Source organism: Argiope bruennichi, chromosome 11 (assembly GCF_947563725.1).
Source record: "Argiope bruennichi chromosome 11, qqArgBrue1.1, whole genome shotgun sequence".
In the NCBI taxonomy this organism is placed as follows: Eukaryota; Metazoa; Arthropoda; class Arachnida; order Araneae; family Araneidae; genus Argiope; species Argiope bruennichi.
The window spans coordinates 78,482,296-78,498,207 of NC_079161.1; the positions used below are offsets into that span (position 1 = coordinate 78,482,296).

General features: G+C 30.2%; 1 protein-coding gene across 2 annotated transcripts; it reads left to right on the top strand.

The window, feature by feature from the left end:
* The first annotated feature begins 9,091 nt into the window (after nt 1–9,091).
* LOC129957401 (uncharacterized) lies at nt 9,092–15,380 on the top strand. 2 transcript variants are annotated; one of them, XR_008782760.1, is made up of 2 exons: nt 9,092–9,434; nt 14,839–14,977. XR_008782760.1 is itself a non-coding variant. In XM_056069702.1 (2 exons), exons 1-2 carry the CDS (start codon nt 9,740–9,742, stop codon nt 15,170–15,172), a joined length of 3,072 nt encoding a protein of 1,023 aa, XP_055925677.1. In that variant the 5' UTR covers nt 9,442–9,739; the 3' UTR covers nt 15,173–15,380. The 2 variants fall into 2 exon arrangements, 1 of the variants encoding a protein (XP_055925677.1); XM_056069702.1 differs by lacking the exon at nt 9,092–9,434 and adding an exon at nt 9,442–12,477 and having other exon boundaries at nt 14,839–15,380.
* Nucleotides 15,381–15,912: the final 532 nt, after the last annotated feature.

The following is a 15,912-nucleotide window of genomic DNA, read 5'->3' on the forward strand; positions in this document are numbered from 1 at the left end:
CGTCAACTCAGTGTTGCCATTTTTATTAAGAAATTTAAAGAAAGAATATCTAAAAACCTGCTTAAAATCTATTTTCTTCAGAAATCATGAGATAATTTTAATTCATTGTAAATATGAAGCTAAGAGAGAAAGATATAATATAGATTCAGTATTTAAAAATTATTTCAAAAATTACTTATCAGGCAATCAGAATCGTCTTTAAAACATGACTAACTAGAGCTAATCAGGAACAACCACTTCAGTAAATGTCTATACAAGAAAAATATGAATTTTCAAAATTTTTGCACTAGGTAGGGATGAGTCATTTATTCAAAGACAGTTTTGTAATTCCAAATTTTGAAAATGAAAGACCAGATCCGGATCCCAATATTCAGTTCGGGGTCGACTAATTAGATTCTAAGCTGAATGCCTGGAATAAATGGAGGGATTTGATGACCCTGACTTTTGTTTAAGAAAGCATTATGGAAACAAAACATTAGTGTATTTTATTAGTGCATCCGTTTTTTAAAAAAAATATGAAACGAAAAAAAACATACTCCAGGTACCAAATCTGTGGGATATTATGGTATTTTGCACTCCTAAGCATTCCTTTAGCATTGTGAGATACTTCCTTTAATAAATTGGTCGATTTAGTTTCACTTCTTAACATATTTTTAATGTGTTTGTTTTATTTTAGGGTTTTGTTTTATAACTCTGTGAAAATATATTTGTTTTTATTTATTCAGATATTTTTATGACACCATCCTGCCCAACATCCATGTCTATACATAATATTATTGAAACAGATATTCAGTATTAATAGAAATTCAAATAAAAAAATTTAACTTAATGAAGTATACAAGAACTTGATCAATAATATTAATATTTTATAATTCATAGAATTAGCATTTTTTTTTCCCAAACTTCTCTACTTAGCTAGGGAAATAAAGCTATTTAATTGACCTTTGGTGGTCTTAGACAGTTACATAAACTGAAATCCGCCCGAATGCTGGTTACAGCTCTAATAGGGACCTTTTATTCCTTGACTGATAAGTCGAGAAAAAGATATTTTGATTTTCATGGGTGGGATATCAAGTTTATTCGATTTCTGTTAAGTTTCTTCCGGAGAAACACTTCAGCTGATCTATTATACAAAATGCCTTCAATATTCTCTCGATATTTTTACAATATTGAATGACATTCAGAATGAAAAAAAAAATCAATGTCATGCATGTGTCGTACAATATATGTACTGATATGGAAGAGTTGGTTGTCTGCAAATAAATAACCGAGAACACACACTTTCTTCATTTATTGCTCCGGTAATTTCTCTTATTCTGGACTTAGAAATTACTTGCTGTTATTTAAAGATTGCTTTTCTTTTCACCTGGACAATGATAATCACTATGATTTTTAGAATATGTTTACATTTCTGATTTGAAAGTAATCTGAAGTTTCAACTAAACGTTGATCATCTCTGCCCTTTAACTTAAATCCAACCTGCTTTCATTCTGCTTGAACTAATAGCTACTACACTGCCTTCTGTTTCTTGATAGCTATAGTCATCATCTAGAAAAATTGTCCACAGATCACTGTTTCTTCTCAACTATTTCGTATTTTCTTTATGAACCTTTCAAATGACCTTTAATTTCTAAGAAATCCATAATTTTGCAATTACAAAAGCATAAACAGCTAATTCTTTTTACCATTAGAAATTCTATCGTTTAGTGATTTTCGATAAATCTTAATATATATATATATATATATATATATATATATATATATATATATATATATATATATATATATATATATATATATATATATATATTGAATTTTCTCTCTTATTCAGAATTTTAATGTTTTTCTTCTGTTTTGCTCTTATATTGTCTTAGTTTTTTTTTTCCACGTGAAAAATACGTATTTTATGTTTGATGACCGTCTATCACCATTTCAATTAAAATTTCTTTTCTCAATTTTCATAATCCTCCCCTTTCAATCTTGATAGATTTTCAACTCATTTCAGGACATTTTATGATTAATGTTGCAACATTTTTCCGAAATGTAACCTTTATCAACTGGTTGATTGGTTTTCTAATAATCTTTTACTAATCACCCTTCCCAATTAAAATTCTTTTAAAATGGCAATGATTCTCAGATTTTTAAAATTAAAATGTAGAAAATTTCAAGTATGCTCACTATCCTTAACATTATCATTCTAGTTGCATACTAAGTAGTTGAAAAGCATTGCTTCAGTTGCTTACTCTTTGGGACTCGAACTTTAAAAAATTCTGCAACTGCCTTTCACTTCCATATTTTAAACCGATGGACAATGTTGATTTTATTTTTATAATTCAAATTGCCAAATGAGTTAATATAATACAGATCTTACTATTTATTAATAATGAAAATATGGTATTTCGAAGTTTGGAGAGAAGGAATTTCAACTTTTTTTTAAAAAATTGACAATTGTTACAGGAACTTTTTTTTTGGTTCGCTTTTTATTTTACCTTTGATGAAACTCAGTTTAAATGTTCTCTAATTCCATTCTGAACATATTCCGTTGCATGTCAAAGATGGCAGATGGTTTTCGTGCGTTTAATTCTTTCCCCACATTCTCAAAAATTCAGTTTTGTCTTAATTTAAATATTTATTATTTCATTATTGTATCCATCATTTTCCCCCTTCATATAAGAACGAACAAGGTTATTTCCAACTAGATTTTTTTAAATTGACAGTAAGGCCGAATTTTATGAAATACGAAAAAAATTCATTTATTTTTTAGATATCTCTATCTAGGAACACGGTTTCTCTAATTTTATTCATACGCTTAAAATAATTATGCTAATCAAAAAATAATTCCTCAGTTCCAAACCACAGTTTAATTTCGTCGATCTTTATTTTATATGAAAGCTTACGATCCCCAATTATATCATCATTGTTTGTCTTTTCCTTATCAGATGTCAGATATTTAATTAAATAAAAAAATATTTATTAAAAGCATAGGAATTTTTGGTCATACCAAAACCAAATGAATATTTTTATATTACTAAGCGCCTTTGGCGACAAATAGATTCACCTGGGATATTATTTACATTTAATTTTAATCTGATCGATGGTCAATGCAATCACAATCAAGTCAAATTCAGTCAATCAAATATAAATATAGCCTGCAATATTTTAATTGTTTTATGTTCTCTTTATTGTGTGTATGAACCTTTCTAATGGAGTCCTCTCAAATGATATTATATCGACATTATAAACTTAAATTTCCAGTTTATTTATCTTCTAAATGTCGTGCTATTGTAATTTCATTTTTTTTATTAGTCTTGTGAGCTATACAGATTTTCAAAAAAATTTTTCCTCTTTGTCAGTGGAAGAAAATAACGCCAAAAAATATTTGATGAAGCAATGATAACGGTTTGAACTTCAGGAAATGAACTAATCGATTGAGTTTAAGTTTAGTTTTGAAAATCAAGCAAAAAAATGTGTTTAATAAATGTATTGTTTCAAGCAGATAAAAGCAAATTCATGTGAAACCACCATTAAAAATCAGATAATACAAACCAAAAATGTTATATAATTCCTTAAAAATTCTGAAAATTCTTATGATATAACATTAAATCTTTTCAAATCTCAAATACAGAATTATTTTTAACATAATTTTGTATTAAATATTAATTTTAATAAAAACTAATAAGTGAAAATAAATAACAAGAATATTTTGAAAATTAAATATCTCACTAAAATTATATTCTTAATTCAGAATATTTTTTAGTTAAAATTTCAGTAGTAAAATTGCCTTTATTTAAGTAATTTTGCGCAATACGTCTGTAAGTTTCAGATCTGAATCAGCGAATTTAATGAATTCAGTTCATTACTAGTAATAAGAAATCCAATTATACTAGATTTTAAAGTTAAATTTGTAGCTCATGCACGTTTCTTCAGATATTTTGATTTGAAAATTTGCATTGCCTAATTTAAAATCTGTTTAAATTAATTATACTTATTCATTATTTATAAAGACTGATAAATCAAACTGAAGAACAAAAAGTATTATAATAATTCATTATAATCTTAAAATTATAACATTATTAGTGATATTTCGTAATACTGTAAAATTTAGGTTTCAATAATAAAAAACGATGTTATTAAAGTAGTTTTGATAATATTGCTATTTAAATGCCGGATCAAGATCGCTGAAGCTGTTATGGATCCGGATCTGCAAAGTGATTGAATCTGACTCCTTCAGCAATGTTCACATGAGGCCAACTATTAGGCGCAATAGGAAGTCACTCTTACTTCAGTAAGATCACGTGATCGCAATGAGGTAATGGCAAGTAGCTGTCCCGATGAGACAACAACTGACCATTGTGCCGTTGGGGTCACCTGATGTTCCTGAAGTAGACGAGAATTTCTATTGCACGCAGTAGTTGGTCTAGTATAAACACTGCTTTACTAGTGAGAAATGAAATACGAATGCACTGGAATTCCAAAATTAAATGCATTGCTCAGAATTTGAAAAAAAAAAAAAAAAAAAAAAAAGCGGAGAAGAAGAGGAAAGAAAAACTTAGGAAAAGGGAAAAAAAAAAAAAAAAAAAAAAAAAAAAAAAAACGACTGACTTAAAATTAATTCTGTTAAGAAATCGAAAAATAATTTAAAATGATTTGAAGCAAGAAATTTTATATTTTAAATAATTCTACGAATATTCCAAATTTATTATTATTATTTTTTTTAATATTCGTCGATTTATCGCCAAAAATTTTTGAAACATTGCGACACAGCAAGAGAAACAATTTTATCCTTGCAAATTACTGTTAAATTCGTCTTAAGATAAGGCATATTAAGATGGCAAATGCATAAATAGCTTCTTTTAGTTAATCAAGTAAGGAAAATTATTTTTATTTTATAAGACTCCAGACAGCGACAAAATCGCAATTTTGCTTCTGTGCTGCTCGGATACTTTAATCACTATACATTTTATAAACTGTTCAAGCTTGAAAACGCTTGACAACAGTCATTTGTTTCAAAGCTAACAAATCTTCCACAAAAGGAATTTCTTCTTCTGCTGCTTTTTTTCAATTCCTACTATTAGCTCACACTCTTTCTATATATATCTTGTTCAGATTTTTAATCGGTAATAAAATGCTTTCTTTTCGTCCACTCAAGTTCAAATACATTTTTTAAAACTTGATGACACTTGATGTTAATACAGTTTTTTTCAAATATTAATTAATTAATTAAATTTGTCCAGTGATTTCTATTTGGTCGCTAAAGTCCCCAAATCCGTTACCATATGGTCGCCAAGCTCTATTTTGCCACTTAATATTGTAATCCTGTCATATGTATATACATATTTATATTAATTGTAATTATTAAATAAAAAGTAACCAAAATAAAAAAAAATTTGACTTAAGTGGGAATTGACTCAAATTTTTTTTTATATATATTATTTGTTTCAAATATAAATCTCCATTTTAAACAAGCTTTAATTAATGACAATATTTGTATTTTTAAATAATCAATCGGGTAAAAAAATATTCTATTACAAAAAGGGATATTTGATCGCCAGGCATGTATATTTTGAACATTCATCATACAAATAAATAGTTTATTAATGCTGTTATAACCAGTAATAAGCAAATAATAGAATCGAAATTTATAGGATTTCCCGATTTAAAAAATTATTGTAGTCTCTTTAATGTTAGAGCGTCATCAAAATCATGGAGCTGAACTTTTTTGCGGATTACAGTATTTTCTTTTTTGCATTCTTCATATACAAGAAAGTAAAAAATAAAGAACAAAGAAAAGTCTATTTGTTTATATTTTATAAGACTTTTATAAGTTTTGCGAATAAATAAATAAATTTTTTCCCATTAGGATTGTAATATTTAATTCAAGATCATTCCATTAATTCAATAACGCTCGAATCTGTGAAACTTATTAATGCAAACGATTAAAATTAACAAAAGAGCACATTTAATTTACAGATTTCATAAGAATTCATCAAAAAGTCTTTTAATTTCACCTAATTAATTTAATTTTTTCAACCTCAATGTCAATAATATATTAATGCATAGTTGAATACGATAATTCAAAACGATAATTCATTATATTAAATTATGAAATCATTCAATATCGGAATTTTCTGCGAAATAGCGAAAAAATTCCATGATTTCCATTTTATCTTAACAATTAGTTCTATTTATTGATTATGATTGAATTATTGAAATGTAATGAAAACGGAACTTTTACCAGCAAGGACCGTTTTCTCCTAGTGTTAAAAGGGTATACATAAAAATTAGTTTACTGATTAATACATTTTTCAAATTAAAAAAATAGCTTATGAAGTCAAATTTGGTCATTCATTCGCTACTGAAATGTTCTGTAATTTGTTTTATCTATCGAGTCGGCATTCACAGTATAGATCTTTCATATTTAATTAAAAAGAAGAAAAAAATTGCATTTCAAAAATATTTAGTTTTTAAGACTTATTTCTATATTTTTGATCCAAACTTAATATAAGTATTTCCAATGTTATATTGTTTTTATAAAATTTTATGTGTTTGTAAGTTTTATTTAAAAACGACGGTGAAATAGTATTATAAAAATGCAGACGATAAAATACATACGAATATTTTTTTTTTAAACACTATAATATTTTTTAGCTCAGCATTCTTTCATTAAATTTCGTGATGTAGAAATATTATGTACAAAATACAGCGGCCATGCCTATTAAAATAGATTAATTAAATTTCTATAACTATAGGTAATATTATTATTATTTTTAAGTCGGAACAAGGTTTTTAAAATGAAACGTCATCTGTTGAGTCCTAATTTCTTCTTGCTTAAGCTTTAACCTTGGATTGCCGATAAGTATTTCTGGAAAAAACATTTTGAAGGGAAAAGGTAAATTACAAGCGAAAAAAATTAAAATTCTACATTTTCTACCTTTTCACTACTTTGAGACAATTTTGACGAAATCTCATAATATCAGAGATTTCTCCCAATATCAAAGCAGACTTAGTTGTGTTTACGTCCCGTTTAGAAGCTATTTTAGGACCTACATTGCAATTGTGAACTTTGATCAGATAACGTTGACAACATATCATCCTGCCGCCTCACTTCAGACATAACATAACATAACGAATATTCGATGTTACATAAACGAATATTCGACTTTTTAACATAACGAATATTCGACTTTTTAACATAACGAATATTCGATTTTACATAAACGAATATTCGACTTTTTAACATAACGAATATTCGATTTTACATAAACGAATATTCGACTTTTTAACATAACGAATATTCGATTTTACATAAACGAATATTCGACTTTTTAACATAACGAATATTCGATTTTACATAAACGAATATTCGACTGAAATAGGTTTACGAACTTGGAAGCCTTGGAAGCCGAGATCTGACCATCAAATTACCGAGGTCCCGCATTATTGAAAGTTGTCTGCAATTTAAAAAAATGCCTATTGGAGAAAACATTCATAACACTATTTATCGTATAATATGCTATTGATAAAATTTTTAATATTAATTTTTTTAAATTCTATCTTTGCAGCTCTTAAGTAGCTTAAAAATTTTTAGTTAAAAAGTATCTGCGTATATGATATTGCTTATGTTTGATTCACCTGTCTTGATTGCATCCGCCTCTGTATTCTAAGCTTAAGACGTCACCCAAACTGGAAATTTTGAGAAGTGCCATAATTTTTTTTTAAATTCTTATTATGCATATTTATTTTTAACGAACCACAACTTTCACCAAAGGCCGATTTCTAGTCAATTTAGATCAAAATTTCCATCAATAGCAATGAAAACTTTAGCAAAAAATTATCGACATTTTTTTTTTCAAGTAAGAAAATAATACCTCTTCTTCCGCATAAAATTGTAGACCTTGTGGTAAGGAATGCGAATAACTTGTATGGCATTGATAAAAAAAAAAAAAAAATAGCTTCGAAATATAGTTTTAGATGCGAATCTATCATTTTTATGGAATCTATCTTATGAATACGCATTTTGAAAGCCATTTTTACAAACTAACTGAAAACGAAATTTGACATGAAACTACAATTGTAATAACATACCAAATTTCATTGATGTTTGTCATTGCGATTATGAATTATTATATTTACAAGCATGTGAAAGTATAGACAGACAAATGGATCCCCGATAAAAAGATTTAGTTGAAAGTTTGATAATTGTCTATATTTTAGATGCTAAACATGTGTACTAAATTTTATCTACATAATTCTTTGCGTTTTGTAATTATGATTTGTACTCGACTTGTAGCCGGACAGACAGACTTCCACTGAATGGATTTCTTTCAAAATTTGATGTAAAGACCATGCGCCAAATTTCAGCTGTCTAGCTTAAAGTATTTTTGAGTTTTCGTATTCACATATAGACAGACATAATGCTAAAAATGTGTTTTCCGAACTTCGGGAGTTCTCAAACCTTGCGATTTGTCAAAATCTCGAATTCGAATATTGGCGATTACAACATTTAGTCACATTAAAAAAAGTCACATTACTGAAATATCAGCATGATTTAAGCGATACTTTTAAGTGCCGCTGGCAAAAAAAAAGAGTTAAATATTGTTGTTTTGATTGTTTTATCGAAAAATATTGCAATTTATGATTATTATTATTTTGTTTAAAATAATTTTTTTTAAAAAAAGAAAGACTTCATATTAGCAATGATTTATTAATATGTGACTTAGTGAAACCAACTTTTTAGAAAGTCATTTGCAACTAAGCATTTTACAAAAGCATTTGTCAAATTTCTTACTTCGAAAAACTACTTTAAAAAAAAAAGAATTGAAATCGATAAAAAAAAATTGATTTTGAAATGTAAAAAGGACCCCCAGATTTGTATCTAAGCAATTATCTCTTAAGGATAATTGCTTAGAAAACTTAATCCAGCCTTAAAGGGGAATGGGGAAGAGCATAAAATAATTTTACCATTCTTCAGGCACCTGCAGTTAAAGCTATGGAACGAAATGAAACAAATTTCATATGCAATGTTTGAAAAGGATAAATGACTTCCACGAAATAAATAAATATAAATATTGTTCCGTCTTAGAGACGCCTTTCCTCTATTCCAGCTGTAGTCATCAGGAAACCGGCGCATGCGCAGTTTCTGTTGAACTTTGATACGCTTCTTTTTTTATTACTTTATGATTCAGAATTTTGTAATGCCTATTAGAGATGTAACGGATGTGTCTCCTGTTGCTGTGTGTGCGCGTGCTTTTGTGATGTTATGTTAATGTGCTTCAGATGTCTTCGTCAGTAGCTGCTTTAGGTATAATAAATAGAAAAAAAGACAGATCAGGTCCCCTTTATTTGATTACCCACGAACATTTTGGCGCCCAACGTGGGGCCTGATCTAATGGAAAAGCAGCTAAGAAGATCGAAAGGAATCAGTAACCAGAAAGGTGAGCGAATATTTTCCTTTATTTAAGAGAAACTCGGACATTTAAAATAATTTAATTTCATGGATTGGAATGTCCGAAGTTAAAAGGAATGAATGTAACAATATAGTGAAATTTGATTTTTATATTTGAAGTTGAATTTTTGTTACATATTAATACTATATTCGCTTTAAAGATATTGGTTACTGATAGAATACTATTGAAATATTGATTGATAATGCATGAATAAATCTAAAATTGATATTGAAATTTGATGTATTAGAAATACAATTTTAATTTGGAGTTTTTGAATATTAAATATAAGAACGATGGATAAACTTTCTAAATTGAGAAAAACCAGAGGGTTGCATAGATCTTCAGTTACAAAATACATTAACAAAATTAATAGCGATTTGGAGGAGAAAATAGATTCTCTTACCACCAAAGATTTGCAAGAGGCCTTAAATTATTTGAATATATCGTCTACACAGTTAAAAGACTATGATAAACCTATACAAAATCTAATCAAAGATGATAAGGAATTCGAAACCGAAATTGAGTCGGCTTTCGAATACAATGAAAAAATCATAGTTTGTTTGTCCAAGTTATCAGCGCAATTAAAATGTTTACAAGACGAATCAGAGCGCCAATCAATATCATCAAATGTTTCTTTATTAGGCGCTACAGGAAATCCTAATTTAGATGCAATAAACAACACTCAGGAAAGTTCAGCCATCGTACCTGTAAACGAATATAATTTTAAGACCATAAAATTGCCTAAACTTACAATTGAAAAATATTATGGAGACCCCTGTTGCTGGTTAGAATTTTGGAATCAATTTCAAAATTCTATTGATAATAACAAATCTCTGTCAAAAATAGATAAATTCTCATATTTAAAGTCACTATTAGGGGGTGCGGCCGCTATTGCGGTTAATGGCTTTGCGCTCTCAGACGAGAATTATGATCAGGCTTTAAAATTGTTGAAACAAAGATTTGGCAGAGAAGAACTGGTTATTAACGCACACATGTCAAAATTACTAAATCTTGTACCAGTAACTGATTCAAATAATATTTATGGTCTTAGGAAGTTATATGATACCGTAGAGATAAACTTAAGAAGTTTAGAATCATTAAAAGTTACTTCAGAGATGTATGGGCATTTACTCTATCCCATTTTAATTAAATTGATTCCCGAAGATCTTGTCCTTGAATTTAATAGAAAAAAAGTTGATAATTCGGTGAAGTTCGAATTTAATGTAACTGAATTACTAAATTTTTTAAGAATTGAAATTGAATGTAGAGAATCCTCTGCGTTTATGCATACCTCAAAAGGCGATAGACGCAAAGAAAATTCGCTCCCGAAAGCGAAACAGAATCCTTTCAACAACTTCAGTCGAAACACAGCTAGCTCGCATGATATATTGCGAAGTCCAAGGTCAAGCGCAAAACCGAAAGATCTTCAATGTTTTTCCGCGTCAGCATTAAACGAAAATTGTTTATATTGTAAAGGAGAGCATCGATCGGAGTTATGTTCTCAAACCGACTTAGAAACGAAACTAGGTGTTTTAAAACAAGATGGCAGATGTTTTTTATGCTTGAAGCCAAAACATCGAGTTAATGAATGCCGCCAGAGAAGATATTTGACATGTGAAATATGTGGAAAGAAGCATAATAAATCTATTTGCTCTCAAGCAGAATCTAACATGTCCGATTTAAATAAAGATAATAAGAACGTAATTACCGCAATTTCACATTACGATAAAAACAAAACAAGCTTCTTTCGCGGTAATATATCTCTTCAAACATGTGCAGCCCTAGTACGCAATGATGAAACAAATGAATTTGAAACAGTACGACTAATGTTAGATAATGGAAGTATGAGAACATTTATAACACGTGAAGTTTCAGAAAAATTAAAGTTAAAAGTAATAAGAAAAGAATCTTTATCGGTATACTCTTTTGGCGCTAAACAAGCAAAGGAACATTCTTACAATATAGTGAGAGTAGAATTAAAAAACCGTGAGGATCCCTCTTTACGTATTGAAGTAGAAGCTTTGGTTACAGAAAACATTTCAGCCACTACTCTTCCTGCACCTAACAACAATATTACTAAAACGTACAATAAATTGAAGCATTTACAGCTAGCTGATATTATTGATAATAGAGGCAAGAATATCTCAATATTAATTGGTGTAGATTATTATTATGAAATCGTTTCAGGCAGAATAAAAAGATTAAATAACAAACTGGTAGCGACTGAAACAATTTTTGGTTGGTGCTTGCAAGGTCACGTAGGTTTATCAAATGATTTAATGACCATGAAGATTGTAGTAGATGAAAAGGATATTTCGGACCAACTTAAACAATTTTGGGATCTTGAGAATTTAGGGGTAGAAGGGGTTGAAGAGGATGATTTCGAAAAACATACTGTAGATAAAGAAATTATGAAACAATTTGAAGAAAATATTGTTTATCAAAATAAAAGATATACTGTAAAGTTTCCTTGGAAAACAAATATGAAAGAATATTTAGCTAATAACTTTGAAGTGGCTAAAAGGAGGTTTTCGCATTTAAAATCAAAATTTATTAAAGATAATTCGTTGTTTTTAGATTATAAAGCTGTTATTGAAGATCATTTAAAAGAAGGTATCATTAAGAAAGTTATAACATGGGAAGAAGAAAAACCTTCATTTTATTTGCCTCACAGGGCGGTAATAAGGGAAGATAAAACTACCACTCGTTTGAGAGTGGTATTTGACGCAAGTTCTCATGCGAAAGGACAGTTGTCGTTAAATGATTGTTTACATACTGGTATCAATCTCATTCCAGATCTTTTTGAGATTTTAATAGGTTTTAGAGAACAGGCTGTTGCCATAACTGCCGACATAAAGAAGGCCTTTCTGCAAATACAGATTGCCGAAGAAGATCAGAATTATACTAGTTTCTTCTGGACGGAAGATCCGGAAAAGGAAGAAGAGGAAATTTTCAAGATGACTCGAGTTCTTTTCGGTGTCAAATCAAGCCCCTTCCTCCTTGCAGCTACAATCCAATACCATCTAAAGAGGTATGTAGAACAATTTTCTAATACTTGTCAAATGCTAGAAAAATCATTGTATGTCGACGATTTAATCTGTAGCCAAAGAGACTTTGATTCAGCTTTTAAAATAAGCCTAGAATGTTATAACATCTTTAAAGAAGCGAGCATGGAATTAAGGAAATGGAAAACTAACTCAGTTGAGCTTCGTGATAAATGGAGAGAGGCAGGTTTAGAAATAGACGAAGAAAAATATTCAATTAATGATAACTCTGCTTTAACTCCTTGTAAAGTGCTAGGATTGGCCTGGGATTCCGATTTAGATGTATTCCAGTTTGACACTCGAAGCTTAGAGAAATTCCTGTCTAAAAAGATAAATTCCAAACGATATGTTCTTCAAGTAGCTGGACGCATTTTTGATCCAGTGGGGTTTTTAGGACCTTTTACCATCAAGATAAAATGTCTAATACAGGATATTTGGTGCTTGGGATTAGACTGGGATGACCCTCTCCCGAAAACACTGACCACTGAAATAAATGAATGGTGCGAAGAAATAAAAAATTTGCATCTTATTAGATATTTTTTCGCCGAAGCGAAAACCACTGAAATAGTTGAAGCTCAACTACATTGTTTCTCCGACGCCTCTAAGAGGGCATATGGAACTGTAGCGTACATTAGAGTCTTATTGAAAAACGGGGAAATCAAATCAAATTTAGTCGCTTCAAAAAGTAGAGTAGCCCCTCTAAAGACACTTTCGATCCCAAGATTAGAACTAATGGGTGCTCTTTTAGCAGCAAGACTAGGCTGTAAAATAGTTAAGTGCATTAACTTTCCTGTTACACGATTCTTCTGGACTGACTCTTCAATTGTTTACTATTGGATGAAGGGTGACCCTGAAAGATTTAAGGTGTTCGTAAAAAACAGAATTAAAGAAATCCAAAATATAACCAATCCCACTGAATGGAATCACACTCCTGGAACTGATAATCCGGCTGATCTAATATCAAGAGGGTTAACGGTACATGAACTGAGAAACTCTAACTTCTGGTGGCATGGGCCAAATTGGTTGTTAAAAAATGAATGTAAATGGCCTAAATTAGCTAAAATAAATAATGAGACAAATATCAAAGAAGACGCAGACAATTTAGAATTGAAAAAGAATGTTCTAATAAGTTCTACAATAGCAAAAGTAAATCCATTAAATGATGATTTGATTAAAAGATATTCTTCTTTCGGCAAATTAATAAGAGTAACTGCATGGTGTTTAAGATTCTTACATAATTGTAAATCAGCTCTGCAAAACAGAAAGAAAGATCATTTAAATGTAAAAGAATTACAAAATGCTACAAAATCTTTAATAAAAATTATACAAATGAGAGAGTTTGAATTTGAAATAAATTGTCTAAAAAGGAATAAAGTTCTTCCAAAGAATAATCCCCTTCTGAACTTAAATGTATTCTTAGATAATGATGAACTGTTAAGAGTAGGCGGAAGATTAAAATTTTCTGATCTTCCAGATTCACAAAAATTTCCTCTACTCTTACCAAAGAAACACCATTTCACAGATACACTTATAGAATACTTTCATAAAAAAGCACTCCACTCCGGTGTTCAAACTACTCTGTATTTAATTAGACAGCAATACTGGATACCAGCTGGTCAAGCCAAAGTAAAAAGTGTAATCAAAAGATGCTTAACCTGTTTTAGAGTAAAAAATAAAACTATTCAACAGATGATGGGCGATTTACCAAGAGATCGAGTTATCCCATCTCGACCATTTGAAAAGGTGGGACTCGATTTCGCTGGTCCCATAATTACTAAACCTAATCTAAAAAGATCTAGGGTGACTTTAAAATCATACATTGCAATTTTCATATGTTTTAGTACAAGAGCTACTCATTTTGAAGTAGTGTCTGATTTGACTACTGAGAGTTTTTTAGCTTGTCTTAGGAGATTCATAGCTAGGCGGTCAAAACCCTCAATCATATGGAGTGATAATGCCACTAATTTTAAGGGCGCAAAAAATATTTTGGATTCTCTGCTAAAAGCATGCAAATCGGATTCCGTGCAAAGATTTTGTGCCAAGGAAGGTATAGTGTGGAACTTCATACCTCCAGCATCTCCTCACTTCGGTGGATTATGGGAGGCAAATATTGGAGCTATGAAACGGATCTTGTTGAAGGTGACTAAATCAACAGTGTTGACTTTTGAAGAGCTTACTACGCTGGTGACACAGATTGAAGCAGTTTTGAATTCAAGACCACTGTGTCCTCTTTCTGCCGATCCAGCTGATATTCAACCTTTGACACCTGGCCATTTTTTGGTGGGAGCACCACTGTTGTCAATACCAGAACCCAGTGATTCCTTGACTAACATTTCTTTATCTTCTAGATGGTCTCTCATCCAGTCTCTTAGATCCAAATTTTGGAAAAGATGGAGTCAAGAATATCTCAACTCCTTGCAGTCTCGAGCTAAATGGAAACTACCTGAACTGAACATCAAACCCGGACAGCTGGTACTCCTGAAGGATAATAGCAAGAGCCCCATGGAATGGAACTTGGCCCGAATTGAAAGGATATATCCTGGAACAGATGGACTAGTCCGTGTCGCAGACATCAGAACCCCTAAAGGAATTTTTCGGCGAAGTATCAACAGACTCTGCCCACTCCCTTTCGAAGAAGGTGTTGGACAACTGTCCAACGGGGGCCGGGATGTTCCGTCTTAGAGACGCCTTTCCTCTATTCCAGCTGTAGTCATCAGGAAACCGGCGCATGCGCAGTTTCTGTTGAACTTTGATACGCTTCTTTTTTTATTACTTTATGATTCAGAATTTTGTAATGCCTATTAGAGATGTAACGGATGTGTCTCCTGTTGCTGTGTGTGCGCGTGCTTTTGTGATGTTATGTTAATGTGCTTCAGATGTCTTCGTCAGTAGCTGCTTTAGGTATAATAAATAGAAAAAAAGACAGATCAGGTCCCCTTTACTTGATTACCCACGAACAAATATAAATAAATAAACAAAATGAAAATGAATAGATAAAAAAATAAATACATTAAAAATAAAGAAAAAAAATATAAATAAAAATAAAATTAATTAATTAATTAAAATTAAGGAATAAAAAAATAAACAAAAATTGTCAATGCAATACATTCTGCAAATAGAAGGTTAGTGAATTAATTATATTACACATAGAAAATAAACGACTAATATTGATTAAATAAATATTTTCTGTGAGTTTCAAACTGCGTGTCATTCATTCTGTATGAGTATTTTTATTACTACTCGAATGTGGGTGAAATTGATGATTCATTTTCCCATGCGTTCGTTGTGACTCATTTGTTTTCAGAAGCGTCAAAAGCTCTTTTATCGATGGTTTTTGTAACTTTTTTTTTCTTCTTTCTTTCGAAATTTGTTTTTCGTTGCTTGCTACGACCTACATATAAAATTTAGCATGCTTTGAAACA